The sequence below is a fragment of the Carlito syrichta genome, unplaced genomic scaffold (assembly GCF_000164805.1).
Source record: "Carlito syrichta isolate Samal-C Ts95f unplaced genomic scaffold, Tarsius_syrichta-2.0.1 Scaffold305170, whole genome shotgun sequence".
NCBI classification, from domain to species: Eukaryota; Metazoa; Chordata; class Mammalia; order Primates; family Tarsiidae; genus Carlito; species Carlito syrichta.
This window is the reverse complement of record NW_007249266.1, coordinates 299,148-318,432: the sequence shown is the minus strand read 5'-3', so window position 1 is coordinate 318,432 and position 19,285 is coordinate 299,148. Positions and strand designations below refer to the sequence as shown.

General features: G+C 37.5%; 1 protein-coding gene across 7 annotated transcripts in view; it reads left to right on the top strand.

Annotated features, from left to right (window-relative positions):
* The window catches only part of LRRFIP2 (LRR binding FLII interacting protein 2), a 129,592-nt gene that overhangs the window by 85,386 nt on the left and 24,921 nt on the right, over positions 1 to 19,285 (top strand). For 4 of the 7 annotated variants that reach the window (XM_008061264.2, XM_008061265.2, XM_021714054.1 and 1 more), the window contains 3 exons: positions 411 to 527; positions 4,320 to 4,391; positions 10,645 to 10,815. In XM_008061264.2, the coding sequence (XP_008059455.1) occupies positions 411 to 527; positions 4,320 to 4,391; positions 10,645 to 10,815 (360 nt within the window). The remainder of the gene's footprint in view (positions 1 to 410; positions 528 to 4,319; positions 4,392 to 10,644; positions 10,816 to 19,285) is intronic. The other 3 variants (XM_021714052.1, XM_021714055.1, XM_021714051.1) reach the window with 1 other exon arrangement.

Genomic DNA, 19,285 nt, shown 5'->3' with positions numbered 1-19,285 from the left:
GAAGAGATTCTTAAGAAGCAGTCTCAGGAACTAAATAGGGGAAGTGCTAATTAGCATACCAGTTATAAAATTCTAAAACTGCTTTAAATTAATCTGATGTGCTCACCTCAGTCATGTTTATAGTATAGTAAAAATAAACTTGGAAAGTAAACAAACTCCCATTAAAAACAAGTTCCTTGATTGTTGATATGAGTTCTAGATTCTGATAAGATGTTTGAGTTAATGAAATTACGCTTGGTATACCTGGGCTTTTCTCCAAATGCCTCCTCCCCTAAAGCCAATCTAAATTGCCCATTGATTGCATATGAAGCCCACATCTGCCCCCACCATCCTGTCCCATTTTTAGCTTCCACAGCAAACATATTCTTAAAGAAACAAGACTTAGAGGTATCATATTTCTTTCTCTCTAGCCTTCATCTCGAAATTCTGCCTCTGCAACTACCCCTCTTAGTGGAAACTCATCCAGACGAGGAAGTGGGGACACCAGCAGCTTAATAGATCCAGACACTTCCTTAAGTGAATTGCGGGTAAACTGCAGTTTGGTTTTCTTTTTAAAAGCAGTCTTTTGGCTTCTTGGTAGTATATACTGGTACTTTTAAAATTTAATATGACTTAGTAGAAAGAAGGAATATGAGTTCTTTTAAAAATATTAATACGGTTTAAAATGTGACTCAGATGTTTCAGAGCCTGAAAGGAAGATTAGTTAATTCTAATTAGTTAATTTCTTTTCTCGTTCCTGAAAATTTGATGGTATTGGAACAAGTTCTGCTAATATACAAATGCCAAAAAAACCTTTTTAATGTATGTAAAGGTAATTATCTCAGAAATAGTTGGCCATATTTTAAATGGAAAATATGTGGATATACAAAGGACCAGATTCAGAATTATTAGTTTTTTGAACCAATATGATGTTATTTGGCTGTTTAAGTATAGTTAAGCAGTTTTTCATAATAGAAATATAATAATATTTGGGTAACAGAAATACCTGAGATAATGGAAAGCTTATTTGACCAATTAATTGAGTCTCCTTCCTTATATTAACCCTTTTATTTAGAAGATGAGAACATTAAAAATGTATTTGGTTATTTATTTGCCAAACCTAGTATTTATGAAAAATGGAGGAAGGGCCCTAGGAGAATTGCAGTCATTCAGTGAGCACTGGGCCTTGGAGATTTAGGCAGCAAAACATATTCTGACTTTAAGAAGGTCACTGTCTTATAGAGAAGACAAACCGATAGAAACCAGTAAAACCCAGTGGTACGGTACTATGGTAACAGCAAGAATGGGGTTGTTAAGGTAATTCAGAAAAGCATCATTTCACTTGGGCTGGGAGAAAAGATAACAAAAGGCTTTTGAAAGAAGACAAACTGAGCTAAGGTTTGAAGGAAGAATGAAAATAACCAGGCAAAGAAATCAGTGGGGAAAATCTTTCTCAGAGGGATGCATTTAAAGAACCAGAACTTTATCTGTGTAGCAAAGTTGCCAGAGGGTAGGGTGAGAAGTGAGGAGTGGTGGTGGATGAGAGAGAAGGCTGAAGTTTTTGAAGAGGTGGAGTTTTGCTATGTTGCCCATGCTGGTCTCACACTCCTTGCCTTACACAGTCCTCCTGCCTTGGCCTCCCAAAGTATTGGGATTACAGGTATAAGCCACTATGCCCAGCCTGATAGCATTCTTTTTTTTTTTTTTGGAGTTGAGCTTTCATTCTGTCACCCAGGCTAGAGTGCAGTGGCATGATCACAATGACTCACTATAGCCTTCAACTCCTGGGCTCAGGCAATCCTTCTGCCTCAGTCTCCCAAGTATTTGGGACTGTAGGTGTATGCCATCATGCCTGGATAATTTTTTGATTTTTTTTTTTTTTGAGTTGGAGTCTCAACTCTGTCGCCCAGACTGGAATGCAGTGGCCGCTCCCAGCCACTGCAGCCTCAACCTGCTGTTTTTTTTTTTAGACAGAGATGAGGTCTTATTATGCTGCCCAGACTGATCTTGAATTCCTACCCTCAAGCAATCTTCCAGCCTTGGCATTCCAAAGTACTGGGATTACAGGAATGAACCACTGAGCCTAGCCATGATTATATTCTTAAAGATAACTTTAAGAGGTAGCATCGGAAGCTGGTAACCCTGTGGTTGAACAATGAGCATGAGGTGAGTAAGTCAAAACTGTGAGGAGAGAAAAATGTAAGAAACTAACTCTGAAGAAAATATGAGAGACAGTGTTAGTTGGGCAATAGGTAGGGAGGCAGAGATAGAAGTTGAAGAGATTTTTGCTTTCTATTAAAAGTAGGATTGATTATTATTTTCATTGGTTGGATTGAGCCAGTAGAGAGAGAGTTAAAGGTTGAGGAAGGATAGGGGATAACTGACAGAGTAGAGCCTGAGTTGGTGAGAGGAGAGTCCAGGGCTCAGATCGATGGACTAGCCTAGACTGAAGGTCCCCTCCCACTGACGTAGTACAGGAGGTAGGGACAGGTGGTAACTGAGTAAGATTATAGTTGAAGTAGGAAGAGAGGAGTCAGGCTTGTGAAATGGATTGCAGGTGAAAGTGGGCTGGGAGTTAAGGAAGGATAGGGAGGTTTGGAACAGTGACAGAGATGGAGAGCATGGCCATGGCTTTTTTTTTCCTTTCTTTGAGTCGGAGTCTCACTCTGTCGCTCACGCTGGGGTGCAGTGGCACACTCAGGGCCACCCCAGCATTGACCTGCTGGGCTCAGGCGATCCTTCCAAGTAGCCGGAACTATAGGCATGCGCTACCATGCCTGGCTAATTTTTAAATTTTTATTGTAGAGATAAGGTCTCACCAAGTTGCCCAGGCTGTTCTCGAACTCATGGGCTCAGGTAATCCCCTCACCTCAGCTTCCCAAAGTGCTGGAATTTCAGGCTTGAGTCATTGCACCCGGCCAACCATTACTTTTAAGGTGTCAGTATTTATTGAGCTCTTACTGTGTACCAGGCATAAGTGTCAGGGTGGAAAGTTGAATAAGATAAACTCTTGTCTTTACATGATACGATCTAGCAGGACAAAAGAATACAAGGACATGGCCTTCCAGCTTTAGACTTTAGCTTGCTCTTGTCACACTACTTGTTGCTTGTTTTTCTTCCTTGAGAGGATGATCCCCTTAAAGGAAATGACATATTTTTGTATCCCAGCATCTGGCTCCTAGTAGGTCCCCAGTAAATGTCTGTTGAAGAATTAATGAGTAAAAGACAGGAACCTACCGGGGAGGGAATGATGGGGACAGGGAAAGTATAATACCAAAAATGTATATAATTCATCCTGGCTATAATCAAAGACTTGTTTTTGTTTTGAGTCAGGGTCTCTCATTTTGTTGCACAGACTGGAGTACAGTGGCACCATGATGGCTCAACCACAGCCTTGCCCTCCTGGCTCAGCTGATCTTTCTGCCTGAGCTTCCCAAAGTGCTGGGACTACAGGCGTGTGCCACTGTAGAGATGAGGTCTTGGTATGTTGCCCAGGGTGGTCTTGAACTTCTGGATTCAAGCAATCCTCCCACCTCGGCCTCCCAAAGTGCTGGGATTATGGCATGAACTATGGCACCCGTCCCAGACTTGTATTTAGGGCTCTCTGGCAGTTATTTCCCACCTAAATCAAGCATCCAGAAATGACCTTATGTAATGGGATCAGGCACAAAGGAAACAATATTTTCCATTTAAAATTTGACCTGTTTCATTTTTCTTATAAGGTTTACGGTAACATTTGGAGCAAAAATTTCTCATCATTTAAATGGTATCCTCAGGATGGACTGTCTCATTTGACATTGTGTTCAAAGTTTGTGTTTAACTTCTCCTTCCCTTTATTCCCTTTCTCCCTAGTTAATTGTGATTGGTAACCAAGTCATTGAGAGATAACTGTGTTCATATCCATTTATTATATTTTTAAAACTTTTGCCTGTGTCAGTAAAATTTGCTGCCTGTATTAATTTACTAGTTCTAAGTGAAGCATATACTAAAATTTATTTAAGAATGATTTATAAAATTTAAACAATTGTGTGCTTAAAACGTTTTAATTTATATAGCTTTTTTCCATATACAATCCTGCCCGCATTTGCTGTGATGTTTTCAGCAGAGTTTAATGCCAAGAAAATATTTAACACAGATTGATTACTCTAGATGTTCCCTCAGTCCCACTGTCATCTGACCTGTTGACCTGTTTGGAGTAGGAGTTATGTTTTTTTGTACTTTAATTTCTCTGCTTTTAGTCTGGAATATACAAAAGCAAGTCATATTTCATTGGAATCCTTTGACACTTACAATATGTTTATGCATGGTTTTATGCAATGGTTCATTCCTATGTCCTACAGGATATCTATGACCTTAAGGACCAGATACAGGATGTAGAAGGGAGATACATGCAGGGGCTTAAAGAACTAAAGGTATCAGGTCCCATTCTGCAGCCCAAGCATGCTCTGTATGCAGAAGTGTTGGTAATGGTGGTTTCACAAGTTCTATTAACCCATTGCACATAGCTTTACTAACAGTGTTTGTCCTTCAAGCATGTGCTTAACTTGCAATGTATAGGAAAGGTGAACTTTCAATCTCTGCTTATGTTTAAATGTTTATTATAGTTTTTTGGAGTATTTAGCAGAAGATATTATACTTTATGGTTTTTAAACCTTGTAAAATACTTGCATGTCTCTATGTCTTAGCCATACAAAATTAAATTGGGAAAACATCTAAAAAAAATAAGTATTTTTATTGAGAATTGGACCTCAAAATTCTTCTAAGCTAAATGAAAAAGTGTTGCCTCTTTATGTCACCAAACTTAGTGAGTATTAAATTCAGGATGAAGAAGCAACTCAGCATTATTAAAAATATCTCTACTGGAGGGAGAAACCTGAAGGCATGAGGCCTGTATTTTCTTTTTGTGTAGTTTTTTTTTTTTTTTTAAATCTATAAGGCAAAAAGGGATTATACAGACTTAGTACTTTAGATAATTTGAAGGTAAATTTAAATGGGCTTTATTTTTCCCAGAATGAATGACTAACATTTGTCAGTGTAAATGTATGAGGCAGATGGTTTGATTATAAATAGCACTTGGTTATAATGCTCTTTTCCTCATGTTTCATTGTAAAATTCAAGCCTCATATTAGGACGAAAACAAAGTTTCTCTGAACACACGTGTGTCCCGATTTGAAATAGAAATACTATGGCTCTAAAAAAGCAAAAGCAAGACATTTGGAATGGTGACTCAAGACGTACCCAAAGCACAAAGCATGGACCTCGTGGGCAAGGCTTTCATCATCCTCCCTGGCTTGATTTGAAGTAGCCCAGCTACTGGCCAAAACCTTCATGCTGGTGGTGTGATATATAAGGCTCTCACAGTTAAGACTCAGGACCAAAAAGGGTAGGAAGTCCTGTGGGAAGTTCCCATGTGGGAAGCCTGGGAGCTGCTGATAGGGCAGTCTAGGATTGTTAGTGAATATCCGAAAAGTTACAGAGTTAGTTGGTATACTCGTTTTGTCTTACTACTTTAATCTTCAGGATTTAATCCCTCTTTTAACATATTAGAGATGACTTTTGGGAAATCTTGGATCAAACAAATCCAGTATATTAATTAATATGCTCATATTAAGTTTCATATGTAACAATGTGTCAAGAAAGTAATCAAGTGATTCAGAGGCATGCTTACTGGCTTTTTATTTTATTTAAAACTTTTTTTCTTACATTTTAGATCTACCATTTATTGCATTCTTTGAAGAATACAAAAGAACAGACTAGATTTGGGATGTGAACAGATAAGATCTCTTTTCTTAATTCATGTCAGTATATAACTGAACATGACGCCAGATTGCGTTTGTCCTTGAAATGACTATTTTAAGTGGGAGAAAAATCTATTAAAAAGTCTGATTGATGATCAAGCACAATGGGTGCCTTATTGAAGAGATGTTGGTTCATTGCTTGTGACATTATTCTTGATTACTGTGTTTGCCTTTTGAGTGCTCTTACCCTCTCTTCGCTCCATCCTCTCTTTAATCAGGAAAGTTAATCATTTATTACTATTACAGTGTTTGCCCATGTTACACTACTGTACAGTGTGTACTGTTATCCAGAAAATGCAGTAAAATATTATTATAAAACTTAAATGATCTAAAAGATCTTTAATTATTTTATAAATTAAAGGACTACATTTTTTTTTTTTTTTTGAGTCGGAGTTTCACTGTTACCCAGACTGGAGTATAGTGGCACAATCATGATTACGGCAGCCTCAAACTACTGGTCTCAGGTGATCCTTCTGCCTCAGCCTTCCAAGTAGCTGGAACTACAGGCATACACCACCATGCCTGGTTAATTTTTTTATTTTTATTTTTTTGAGTTGGAGTCTCACTCTGTCGCCCAGGCTGGAGTGCAGTGGCACGCTCACAGCCGCTCCAGCATCGACCTGCTGGGCTCCAGTGATCCTTCCACCTCAGCCTTCCAAGTAGCCAGAACTACTGGTGCGTATTACCACACCTGGCTCATTTTTTTTTTTTTTTTTTTTTTTTTTTTTTTGAGTTGGAGTCTCACTCTGTCGCTCAGACTGGAGTGCAGTGGCCACTCCCGGCCACTGCAGCCTCGACCTGCTGGGCTCCGGCGATCTTTCTGCCTCAGCCTTCCGAGTAGCCGGAATTACAGGCATGCGCTGCCACGCCCAGCTGATTTTTTGATTTATTGTAGAGATGAGGTCTCGCTGCCTAGGCGGGTCTTGAACCCGCAGGCCCAGGCGATCCACTCACCTCAGCCTCCCAAAGGAGCAGGATTACAGGCTGAGCCACCGACCGGCTTCCTGGCTCATTTTTATTTTTATTTTTATTGTAGAGACAAGGTCTTCCCAAGTTGCCCGGGTTGGTTTTGAACCCATGGGCTCAGGCAATCTACTTGCCTCGGCCTCCCAAATTGCTGGGATTACAGGCTGACTCACCAAGCACGGCCTGTATTGCTTATTTTTACCTCCAATGGAAATCTTATGTTTTGCTTAGGTACATTTTAAAGCCACTATTATTTCAACTGTTAATATTTCAGAATTATTAAAAATATTTTTGAAAAAGATCTAGTTCACCACTTATTATCTAACCAACCTTAAATTACTTAGCTTCCCTGTCAGTTCTTTCTTCTGTAAAACAGAGATGAGAAATAACACCTATCTGATGGAGTTACTGAAAGGATTAAATGCAATAAGGCATGTAAGCAGCATGTAAATGCTTGATAAATGCTTGTTATTATCATTAGAAATTATTGCTATACCATCAGCCCAGAACTTGCCTGAATTAGTAAAGAATAAAAAACTTTAACCTTAAGAAAATTCTAGTTATATATAGCTAATAACATGTTTCATATATGAATCTTGTACTACAAAGATGTTTTGGGTTGCTGAATAGTAGATAAGGCTTTCTAGCTAACTGAGGTCTGACTTTTACACAGCCTCATAGCCCTTATTATTTGAATTTGTACCTTCCCTAAATGACAAAAATTACTGTATATTAAAATCTTTGGGTTTAAGCACACAGTCAAAATCATACATTTTAAATTCTTAAGGCTAGGGTCAACTGTATACTTCTAAAAACATAGACCATAAATTCCTCTTGAGAACTTAAGAGGCAGAACTCCTTAATACAATATACTTCCCTCAGGGTACTAGTACCAGAATGTCTGCACCCTGATTAATCAGGCCATGAGGATATTGACTACTTTAATAACCACTAGTGGCCTACATCCTCTTGATTTGGCTAAAACAGATCCAGCTTTGCTGTAGAAACAGTTTAGAATTGGCCAGGTGTGGTCGCACATGCCTATGGTTCCAGATACTTGGAAGGCTAAGGTGGAAGGATCGCCCGAACCCAGCAGGTCGAGGCCATGGCGGCCATGTGCAGGCCACTGCACTCCAGCCTGGGTGACAGTGAGACTCCAACTAAAAAAAAAACCCAAAACACACATACATACAAACTCAATTCAGGCTTCACTTTCTTGAGGCCTGAATTGATCATTTTTCACTCTCCTAAACTTGTAAAAGTACATATTGCCTTTTTGAACATTTGACATATAATGACAAATAGTTGATCATATATATTCCCTGCATGTGCCAAGCACTGTGCGAAGTGTTTTATGTTCACTCCTTCAATCTTTTCATAGGTTTGGAAATGTTGACTATTCTAATATTGTTTTATAGGTTATTAACCCAACTAGGTTTTGAGATATTGAGAACAAGAAAAATGTCTTACAAGGAGGACCAAAAAAAACTAGAATTATCTTTTGGAGGGTGGGCCCCTTATAGTACACTTGGAATTTGTTCTTCCGGATCACTCAACCAAAATTTTTATCTGGAAGTTTTGAGAAGGTTGTGTCATGATTTATGAAAGGAACGTCCGAGTTGTGGCAAACAGGTGATTTGTTCTTCCACCATGGCAATGCACCTGCCCAAACCATGCTGAGTGTTCTATAGTTTTTGACCAAAAACAGCACGACCCCTGTGCCTCACCCTCCCTATTCACCTGATCTTGCCCTGAGTAATCCTTTCACCTTAGTCTTTCAACTAGTGGAACTACAGGCTTGCAATTACCATGCCTGGCTAATCTTTTTATTTACTGTAGAGATGAGGTCTCACCAAACTGCCCAGGCTGATCTTGAACCCCTGGGCTCAGGCAGTCCTCTCACCTCCGCCTCCCAAAGTGCTAGGATTAGACATGAGCTACCACACCCAACATGTTTCCATGTTTTTGGCCCTTATGAATAATGCTGCTGTGAATATTTTTGTACAAGTTTTTGTATGACATATCTTTTCACTTCTCTTGGGTAGCTAACTAGGAATAAAATTCTAGGTTTAACATTTGAGGAACTGCCAAACTGTTTTCCAAAGTAACTGTACCACTTTACATTCCCACTAGTAATTTATGAGGAATTGGATTTCTCTACATCCTCACCTATACTTACCTTATTTCTTTTTGATGATAGATTATAGCTATCCTAGTGGATGTGAAGTGGTTTTGATTTGCATTTCCCTAATGATTAATGATATTGAGCATATTTTCCTGTGCTTGTTGGCCATTTGTATGTCCGCTTTGGAGAAATACCTATCCAAGTCCTTGTGCACTTTAAAATGGATTTATATGGCTTTTATTTTTGAATTGTAAGATTTCTTTATATACTCTGGATATAAGTCCCTTAAGCAGTTTTAAGATTTGCAAATATTTTCTTCCATTCTGTGGGTTGTTTTTTTACCTTCTTGCTGCTTTCGTTTATAGCATAAGTTTTAAATTTGGATGAAGTCTGTCTTTTTGTGGTTGATAATGCTTTTGGTATTGTATCTAAGAAACCATTGCTTATCACAAGGTCATGAAGATTTACTCCTATATTTTCTTTGAAGTATTTTATTGTTTTATCTCTTACATTTGGATCTATGGTTCCTTTTGAGTTATTGTTTTATCTCTTACATTTGGATCTATGGTTCCTTTTGAGTTAACTTTTGTGTATGGTGTGAGGTAGGGGTACCTTCATTTTTTTTGTATGTGGCTATTGAGTTGTCCTAATACCATTTCTTCCTTTCCCATTGAGCTATTTGAATATCCTTGTCAAAATTAACTGATCATAAATGTAAGGATTCTGGACTCTTAGTTTCATTGATGTTTTGTTAAACATTTTTTGTACTAGTATTTTTTATTTTCAGAAGTGATTGCTTTTTCTGTGTAAAATGTTTTTCTTATTAGCTTTAAAAAAAAGTCAATAGGTAGTAGTAAGCGTCAAATTAGTTGCTAAAAACAAAAAAATTTTAAGTACTTTAGGCAGAAAACTTTGAGGTATTTAACATTTCAGCATTTTTTGGTAGCCCCCTTTTTTTTTTAACTTCAAAACTATGGCTCTAGGTCAAGTTCTTTTTTTAATATATTCATTTTTATATTGCTTATTTTTAAAAATGACTAAAATTTGGAAAATTGATAGAAAAAGTATTTATACGTTTACATTGGCATTAATGGGCAGAACATGAAAGTACTGAGAACAAATGTCCAGGAAGTGACAAAATTCAAGTGAGTGTGAAATTCATTGTGTAAAGAAAGATTGTATTCTTTTGTATCACTGCATTCTGAACATCAGTTGTTAAAACTTACAAGAGTAACATTTCTATTATAAGAAAGGGTTTGGCAGTAGTGGGATACTGCTGGGGTTGGGGGTGGGGTCACATAACATCAAAAAGCGTACCTGATCTGAAACCAGGCAATGTGGGGACCAAAGGGAGGCCCAAACTTTACCTGTGTGATGTCCACTTATATACCTAATCCTGAATTGTACTCCACATCTTTAAAATAAAATAAATAAATAAAAAAGTAACAGTTTTGAAAATAATGGTGACTCTGCTTTATGACTCTTCCAAATATATGTTGTCTGCACTCCTTTTCATCTTTCAGAGGCTTTGTGGCTGCTTGATTTTGTTTTCTTGGGGAGCAGAGATCACATATCGTTCTTAGAAAGGCATTATTGGCTAATTATCGTGTTCTTGTTTTATGTGCATGTTACTAAACAAGAATTTCCCCAGCTTGTACTTTGTGAAAATGCATCTTTATGTGTTTGTGCCAATGCTACAGTTTCCTGTTATATTAAATATATACAGTGAACATATTTTAGATATCAGACTGATTAATGACTTTATCTCTCATTTAGGAATCTTTGTCTGAAGTGGAAGAAAAATATAAGAAAGCCATGGTTTCCAATGCCCAGTTAGACAACGAGAAGAACAATTTGATCTATCAGGTAGACACACTCAAGGATGTTATTGAAGAACAGGAGGAACAGATGGCAGAATTTTATAGAGAAAATGAAGAAAAATCAAAGGTAATTGCTTATGTTGTATCATATTATTTTCTTGAGGCAGAAAATAAAAGTGCCATTTAATCAGCCTGTAATCCCAGCACTATGGGAGGCCTATGTGCATGGATTGCCTGAGTCTGCAAGTTCGAGACCAGCCGGGAAACTTGGCAAGACCCCATCTCTACAATGAATAAAAAATTATCTGGGCTTGGTAGCACGCACCTGTAGTTCCAGCTACTTGGAAGGCTGAGGTGGAAGGATCACCGGAAACCAGCAGGTCGATGCTAGGGTGGCCGTGAGCATGCCACTGTACCCCAGCCTGGGTGACATAGTGAGGCTCCAACTCGAAAAAAAAGTCTACCATTTAAAAATTGATGAGGTTAATGAACAATTGCAGTGTACTTTCTTGGGAGGAATGTTCTTTCAGTTGAAACTGAATGGGCTACAGAATTGACAGAATACCATAAGATATGAGGCCCCGATTGATTATTATTTATTTGTTTATTATTGATTGACTGATAGAGACAGTGTTTTTACTCTGTTGCCTAGGCTGGAGTACAGTGGCATGATTATGGCTCATTGCAATCCTGCTGCCTCAGCCTCCCAAGTAGCTGGGACTATAGGTGCTTACCACCACACCCAGCTAATTTTACTACTTTTTGTAGGGACGAGATCTTAGTTTGTTGTCCTGCTGGTCTTGAATTCCTGGCCCCAAATAATCTTCCCACCTCAGCCTCCCAAAGTTTTGGGATTACAGGTGTGAGCCACAGTGCCTGGCCTTCTTTTTTTTTTTTTTCTTAAAGAAAAGTTTATGTTCTCTTTTAGGTTTTTGAAGATAGAATACAACTCAAGTTTTATCTTTATTTTCTATCTCTTAATTGGGACAATTACAGTGAATTACTTATTTCTTCCTGTTATAAGTGGCTAGAACTTTCACAAAGCTCCAAAGATGCTCAGTAAGATGGTTCATTTTTTCTTCTAAGCGATTCAAGATAACCCATTTTTTATAAAATAATTGAATAGAAATCTGTAACCAGTTATTTTGAAACAGCAGTTTGGGGACATGGGTCAGAAATTGAAAGATGTTTTCTTTAGGGATTTATAAACTTCAGTGTTAAAATGTACAGATGAGATAAAAGTCACTGTTCAAGGTCCAGATTTGCTCTTTTACAACTGCAGAAAACAAATTGGGTTCTTTTAAAAGCTTATTGTTTTAGACGTTTTAAAGTATTGATATCAGTTCAAGAAGCAGACAAATGGATATACTGCCAGAAATGGGTCGCTACTACATTGCTAATATTAAAAATCCAGAAAATAACTTAGGAAACATGTTAATACATTGTTAGAAACACAATCTGAATTTGCACAGAATAAAGGGGAGAAGCTGTTTATAACCTCTAAGGGGCCAGTTTCTTTCTTTCTTTCTTCCTTTCTCTCTCTTCCTTCCTTCCTTCCTTCCTTACTTTCCTTACTTTCCTTTCTTACTTTCATGTTACAGTGAGTGAACTCCTGCAGACTTTATTTTGCATGAGTGGAGCTGATACCAGGTAGGGTTCTTTGACTCAACCCTAAAATAAATTTCAGAGCGGCCAGCAAAGTTTTAAAACAAAGTTTATTAGTGAGAAGAGAAGGAAAAAGGAAGATTCATGGCAGAAAGACCAGCCGTGGACAACTTTCTCAAAAAGAAAAACCATCCCACATGCTTTTCATATCTGTTTCTGGCTCCTTACTTCTAGCAAATTAGAGGATAATCTCATGCTAAGTATTTAATGGCCCGTACTAAAATGAATTATCTTTCTATCTTCTCAAATGTCCTTGAGCACTTTTAAAAATTAAGGAACCTCTATGATAAGCTACTTTAACCAACTTAATTTTTCCAGCCATCATTTTCAAAAATAACAAAAATAGTATGTGTGTTTTTTTTCTCCCCCCTCCCACACCCCCCCTTCAGTTTTTTTCTTAACCTTTTTCTTTCCAATTTTTTTTAAACATATTTTTTATTTTAAAATTGTGGGGTACAGTTAAGGGTTACGTATACAAATATGCATCGTTCAGGCACCCTTGCTGATAAGGGGTGTCCCCCCATCCCCAGACAGATATTGACTACTGTTAATCCCACCACCCTTCCCCTCCCTGTCCTCCCCCATGATTTCCCGCCACTGTCAATCCTTTTCTTATAGTATTACGATAGATGTTCAAGGTCCACTTATGAGTGAGAACATGTGATACTCAGATCTTTTTTTCTGTGAGAGATCACTCAGTATTATAGACTCTAGTTCCATCCATCTAGTTCTTTTTTATGGCTGCGTAGTATTCCATCATATATATGTACCACATTTTCCTAATCCCGTCCTCTTTTGATGGACAGCATGGTTGGTTCCAGTTTCTTGCTATTGTGAACAATGCTGTGATAAACATATGTGTGCAGGTATCTTTTTTATAGAGTGATTTGAGTTCTTCAGGTTATATTCCCAGGAGGGGGATTGCAGGGTCATATGGGAGGTCAATTTTTAGAATTTTTAGGAATCGCCACACTGCTTTCCACAGAGGTTGTACAGTTTACACTCCCACGAACAGTGTAGAAGTGTTCCCTTTTCACCACATCCTTTCCAGCATCTGTTATTTTTTGAGTTATTGATGATGGCCATTCTGACTGGAGTTAGGTGGTATCTCAGTGTAGTTTTAATTTGCATCTCCTTGATGATTAGTGAGGTTGAACATTTCTTCATGTGTTTGTTGGCCACTTGTATGTCTTCTTTTGAGAAGTGTCTGTTCATATCTTTTGCCCACTTTGTAATAGGGTTGTTTGTTTTTTTCTTTTCAGCACGTTTGAGTTCCTTATAGATCCAAGATGTTAGGCCTTTTAACATCTGTAAACTTAAAAAAAAAAAAATACCTTGGAAATCTGCTTCATGTACCATGATGCAGAAGACTTTGTGATAATAGCTTTTTCTAACATACTTTTACCCTGAGCTCTCTTATACTAAACAGATACTGCCTGGTGCAGTACAATGCTCATATTCAGAAATACACAAACAGATCAAGCACTCTTTGTATTTCATTATAGTAGTAGATAGAGTAGAGGAGGACCATTCAGTAACAACAGTAATTTTACAGTATTAATAAAAACTTTTAAAATGTCTTTTGTGTGTCCTTCTGGAATTGTAATAACTTTTTTGTTGTTGTTGCTGTTGTTGTTTTCTGTTTTTTTAGAAACAGACTGGAGTGCAGTGGTGTGATCATAGCTCACTGCAATCTTGACCTCCTGGGATTAAGTGATCTTCCCACCTCAGCTTCTCATGTGGCTGGGACACTGCACCCTAATTTTTAAATTTTTTGTAAAAAGGATTCTCACTATGTTGTCCAGGCTGATTTCCAGCTCCTGGCCTCAAGCAGTCTTCCTGCCTGGCTGGGCCAAAGTGCTGGGATTATAGGCATAAGGCACTGCACTCAGCCTATAACTATACTTTAAACATTGTCTCTATGCCTACATTAGGGACAATGTCTAACTGGGAATGTAAGTATATTATTCTCTTCTTAACAGCTTTTTATTTTAATCGGGAATTAGTTTAATATTTTTTAAAATGTTTTATTTTGGGTTTTAAATGTACACAAATGTAGACAGAGGAACATAATGAACCCTACTGTGACCCCATCACTTGCCCCAAACCACCATCAACCCACAGTCAATTTTGCCCTATCTGCTTCCCTCTTCTCCTATATTTGAAGCAAGTTCTGCGCATTTCATATTTTAATACAAATTTTGAATTTTGTTTTTGTTTTGAGTCAGAGTCTCACTCTGTGTCACTATGGTACAGTGGCATGTTCATGGCCACTGCAGCCTTGAACTGCTGGGTTCAAGTAATCCTTCCACCTCAGCCTTCCAAGTGGCTGGAAACACAGGTACACACCACCATACATGGCTGATTTTATTTTGATTTATTGTAGAGATGAGGTCTTGCCAAGTTGCCCAAACTGGTCTTGAACCCCTGGTCTCAGGCAGTCCTTTCACCCCTGCCTTCCAAAGTACTAGCATTATAGGTGTGAGCCACTGCTCCCCACCTTGATATGGTTTTCTAGACAATATGGTCTCTCTTTTTAAAAGCATATTCAAGAAATCATTTCACACTTGAAAAATTATCAGTAATTCATATTACATACCCAATCAGTAGCTTCAAAATATCGTAAATGAGTTTTCTTTATTATACTTAAAAAAAATCAGGATTCAGATAAATTTCACACCTGGGAACTAGTCAATATATCTTTTAAGTCTCTTTTCATTTATAGGTTCCCCTGGATCTTTTTTTCTTCTTTCACTTTATGTGTTGAAGAAACTGGGTTGCTTGTCTTAAGTTTCCCAACCTTACACATATTGCTGTTTTTGTCCCCAGGGTGTCTTTATCATACTCTTTTTCTCTGTATCTTCAGCTGTTTTGGAAAGTCTACTTCATAGGTGACACAGTTATCTTCTTTCAAGAGGCCATATGCATGGCTGTCTCTTTGTGATGCTATAGCTGGATGCTTAGGGGTTGCAGAATTGGGATATTCTGATTTTATCATTACTAATTTAATTATTTAATCCTGTTTTATTACTTCTAAACTGTTTTATTGAGATATAATTCACATACCATACAGTTCATCCACTTAAAGTGTACAATTCAAAGGAAGTGGTTTATTATTAGTACATGCACATATATGTGTAACTATTATCGTAGTCACTTTTAGATATTTTTCACCTCAAAAAGAAATCGAATATCCTTCAACTGCCATTTTTTATCCCCCAACCCCCTCAGCCCTAAGTAACCACTGATGTCCTTTCTGTCTCTATAGAGTTCCCTATTTTGGACTTGAATATGCATGGAGTTCCATAATGCATAACCTTTTGTACCTAGCTTCTTTCACTTAGCATAATGTTTTCAAGGTTCATCCATGTTGTATCATAGATCAGTACTTCATTTCTTTTTATGGCTTGTCAATATTTTACTGTATGGTTATGCTGCATTTTGTTTATTCATTTGTGTATTGATGGACATTTGGATTGTTTCCGCTTTTTGGCTGTTATGAATAACGCTGCTGTAAACATTTGTGTGCATTTTTTTGTGTGTGGACATATATTTTTCTTTCTCTTAAATATATGTGTACTTGGGAGTGGAATTGCTGGTTCGTGTGGTAACGCTGTGTTTAACCATTTGAATAATGCCAGACTGTTTTTCAAAGTGTTTGTACCATTTTACATTCCCACCAGCAGTGTGAGTTCTTATTTCTCCACATCTTCATCAGCACTTTTCTGACCTTTTAATTCTAGTAATCCTAATGGGTATGGTTTTGATTTACATTTCTCTGGTGACTGACTAATCATTTCAAGCATATTCTATGAACTTAATGGCTATTTGTACATCTTTTTTTGGAAAAATGTCTATTCAGATCCTTCCCTTCCACCTCTTTTTTTTTTTTTTTTTGGAGTCGGGGTTTCACTGTTGATCAGACTGGAGTGCAGTGGCAGGATTACGGCTCACTGCAGCCTCTAACTCCTGGGCTCAGGCAATCCTGCCTCAGCCTCCTGAGCATCTGGTACTACTGGAGTGTGCCACCATACCTGGCTAGTTTTTTTACTTTTTGTAGAGGTGTGGGCTCCCTATGTTGACTAGGCTGGTCTTGAACTCCTGAACTCAAGCAGTCCTTCTGCCTTGGGATTATGGGGTGAGTCAACATGCCTGGTCTTTTTGCCCATTTTTAAGTTGTATTGTTTTATTATTGAGTTGTAAGGGTTGTATGTATATTCTAGTTATGAGTATTTATCAGATATATGATTTGCAAATATTTTCTCCCTTTCTATGGGTTATCTTTTTGCTTTCCCTATGCCCCATTTATTAGCTTAAGTTCATTTTAAAGAGAAACTTCTTCATTGCTTTATTACTCAGATGAGATAGTTTACATAGGAAAGGCAAGATGAAAGCTTGATTCATTGCCTTTATTTATGAGTTTTCAAAGAAAGAAATTAGTTTAGTGTCTTCACTTAGTGACCAATTGCTTTTCCTTTTTAGTGTTTAGTGTCTTCACCAATTGCTTTTTCTTTTTAGTGTTTAGTGTCTTCACTTAGTGACCAATTGCTTTTCCTTTTAAAATATCATTATGAAGTCATGAATTCAAGCCTTTGGTGTTTTCAGTGCATTTCAGCTTTTGTTCTTTGTGATGCTCAAATTGTTCTACCTTTGCTAATATGAACCTCTTTAGGTTGATTCCCAAGTACTTTTGATTTGTCTCATTATTTTTTATACCTTCTTTGCTTTCTGGCAGAAGAAGACGGTTCAGTCTCATCTTTTACATTTTCTACCCAACACCTGGAATCAACCATTTGTCCATAGGAGCCCTAATTCTCTTTTAGTCGAGCAGTATGGGTGCTAGGGGTGCTCACTGCCACAAGATTGGTCACTGTTTATAGGCCTTTCATTGGATATATATGCGAAGTATGTATGTGGAGTTTTTTGTGGTTTTTAATGACAAAATATGAGTTCACACTGATAGTTCCAGTTCATATTCAGAACTCTAAGGTTTTTACTTAAACTCTTCTGTCTCACATTTGTATATGCTTTTTCCCACACTACAATTTCTAGTTCTCAGAGTCACTGGGGATGATAGTAATTATGTTATATTCCATTCTCATTACTTTATCCCACATTCCCTAGAATAGCAATACCAATGTTAACACCAACAATATGATCTAAAAGCTATTTATTTTTTGTTTTGTTTTGTTTGACTGTAATTTTTACCACTGGACTATGTATAGCTAAACTATTGTTTTTAGAAGTTACTTGAGATAGTTTCGTCTCTGTGCTCATGTTACTAACTGGGTATATAGTTAGGTTCACTGTATTTTATTTTCAATATTTAAAAATTACTTTTTAAACTTTTTCTTTTTTTTTTTTGTTGAGTCTGAGTCTCACTCTGTTGCTCAGGCTGGAGTGCAGTGATATATTCATGGGTCACTGCAGCCTTGACCTCCTGGGCTCAGGCAATCCTTCCATTTCACCTTCCTGAGTAGCAGGGACTACAGGCATGCACCACCACACGTGGCTAGTTTGTTTATTTTTTGTAGAGATGAAGTCTCGCCATGTTTCCCAGGCAGTCTCAAACTCCTGGGCTCAGGTAATCCTCCTGCCCTGGACTCCCAAAGTGCTAAGATTATAGTCATGAGCCACCATGCTTGGCCAAATTTTTTCATTTTTAATTGTTGTAAAAAAAATACACACACCATTAAATGTATCATCTTAACCATTTTAAGGTGTATAGTTCAGTAGCATTAAGTATGTTCACATTTTATGTATTAGATCTCCAGAATTTTTTCATCTTGCCAAAATAAAACTCTATACCAATTGAATAATTCCCCATTTCTGCTTACCCCATCCCTTGGCAGCTACCATTGTACTGTCTGTCTCTATGAATTTGACTACTATATGTACCTCATATAAGTAGAATCATATAATAATTTGTCTTTTTGTGACTGGCTTACTTTACTTAGTATAATATCATTACAGCTAAATCCATGTTGTAGCATGTGACAAAAGTCCCCTCCTTTGTAAAGCTGAATAATAGTGCACTGTATATATGCTAAATTTTATCTATTCATCCATTGATATCCACTTGAGTTGCTTCCACTAGGAACTGTTTTTTTGTTTGTTTGCTTTTTGAATTGGAGTCTCACTCCCTTGCCCAGGCTGGGGTGCAGTGGCACTCTCACCACCAACCCAGCAACGACTTGCTGGGCTCTGGCGATCCTCCGCCTCAGCCTTCCAAGTAGCCGGAACTACAGGCACGCGCTACCACACCTGGCTAATTTTTTTATATATTGTAGAGATGAGTTCTCACCAAGTTGCCCGGGCTCATCTTGAACTTGTGGGCTCAGGCAGTCCACTCGCCTCAGCCTCCCAAAGTGCTGGGATTACAGGCAGAACCTGTAATTTTACAATTATATAAAGTAGTCACATGTCTTGAGTCAAATCAACTAGAAAATATATTTGAAGAAGTTACCTTGTTTTATCTTTCTCTTCATTCCTGTTTCCTCCTTCCTTTAGGGAGGTTTTTAATTTAATGATTTATTTTTTTAATCCAAGAAGATATATTAGATAGCGATTTTTATCTAAAAAGATATATATATCTATTTATAAAATCATTCAAAATATGTATACAAAGAAATGTATTTGTAACTGTCCCTTCTTAGAAAACGGTAGCATGCTATAAAGCTGTTCTACACCTTGATTTTATCACTTTATGAATGTAGTATAGAGAAATCTTCCTTATTTTTTTTTCCTTCTGTATAGTTATTCCATTGTATGGATGTACTACACTTTATTCTATCAGTTGCCTATTAATAGACATTCAAATTGTTTGCAGTGTTTTGTTGTTAAAAATAGTACTGCAAAAATAACATACTACATAGATGTTCTTGTGGTTTTGCCAGTGCATCTGTGATGAACAGTTATAAGAGTAAGATTAC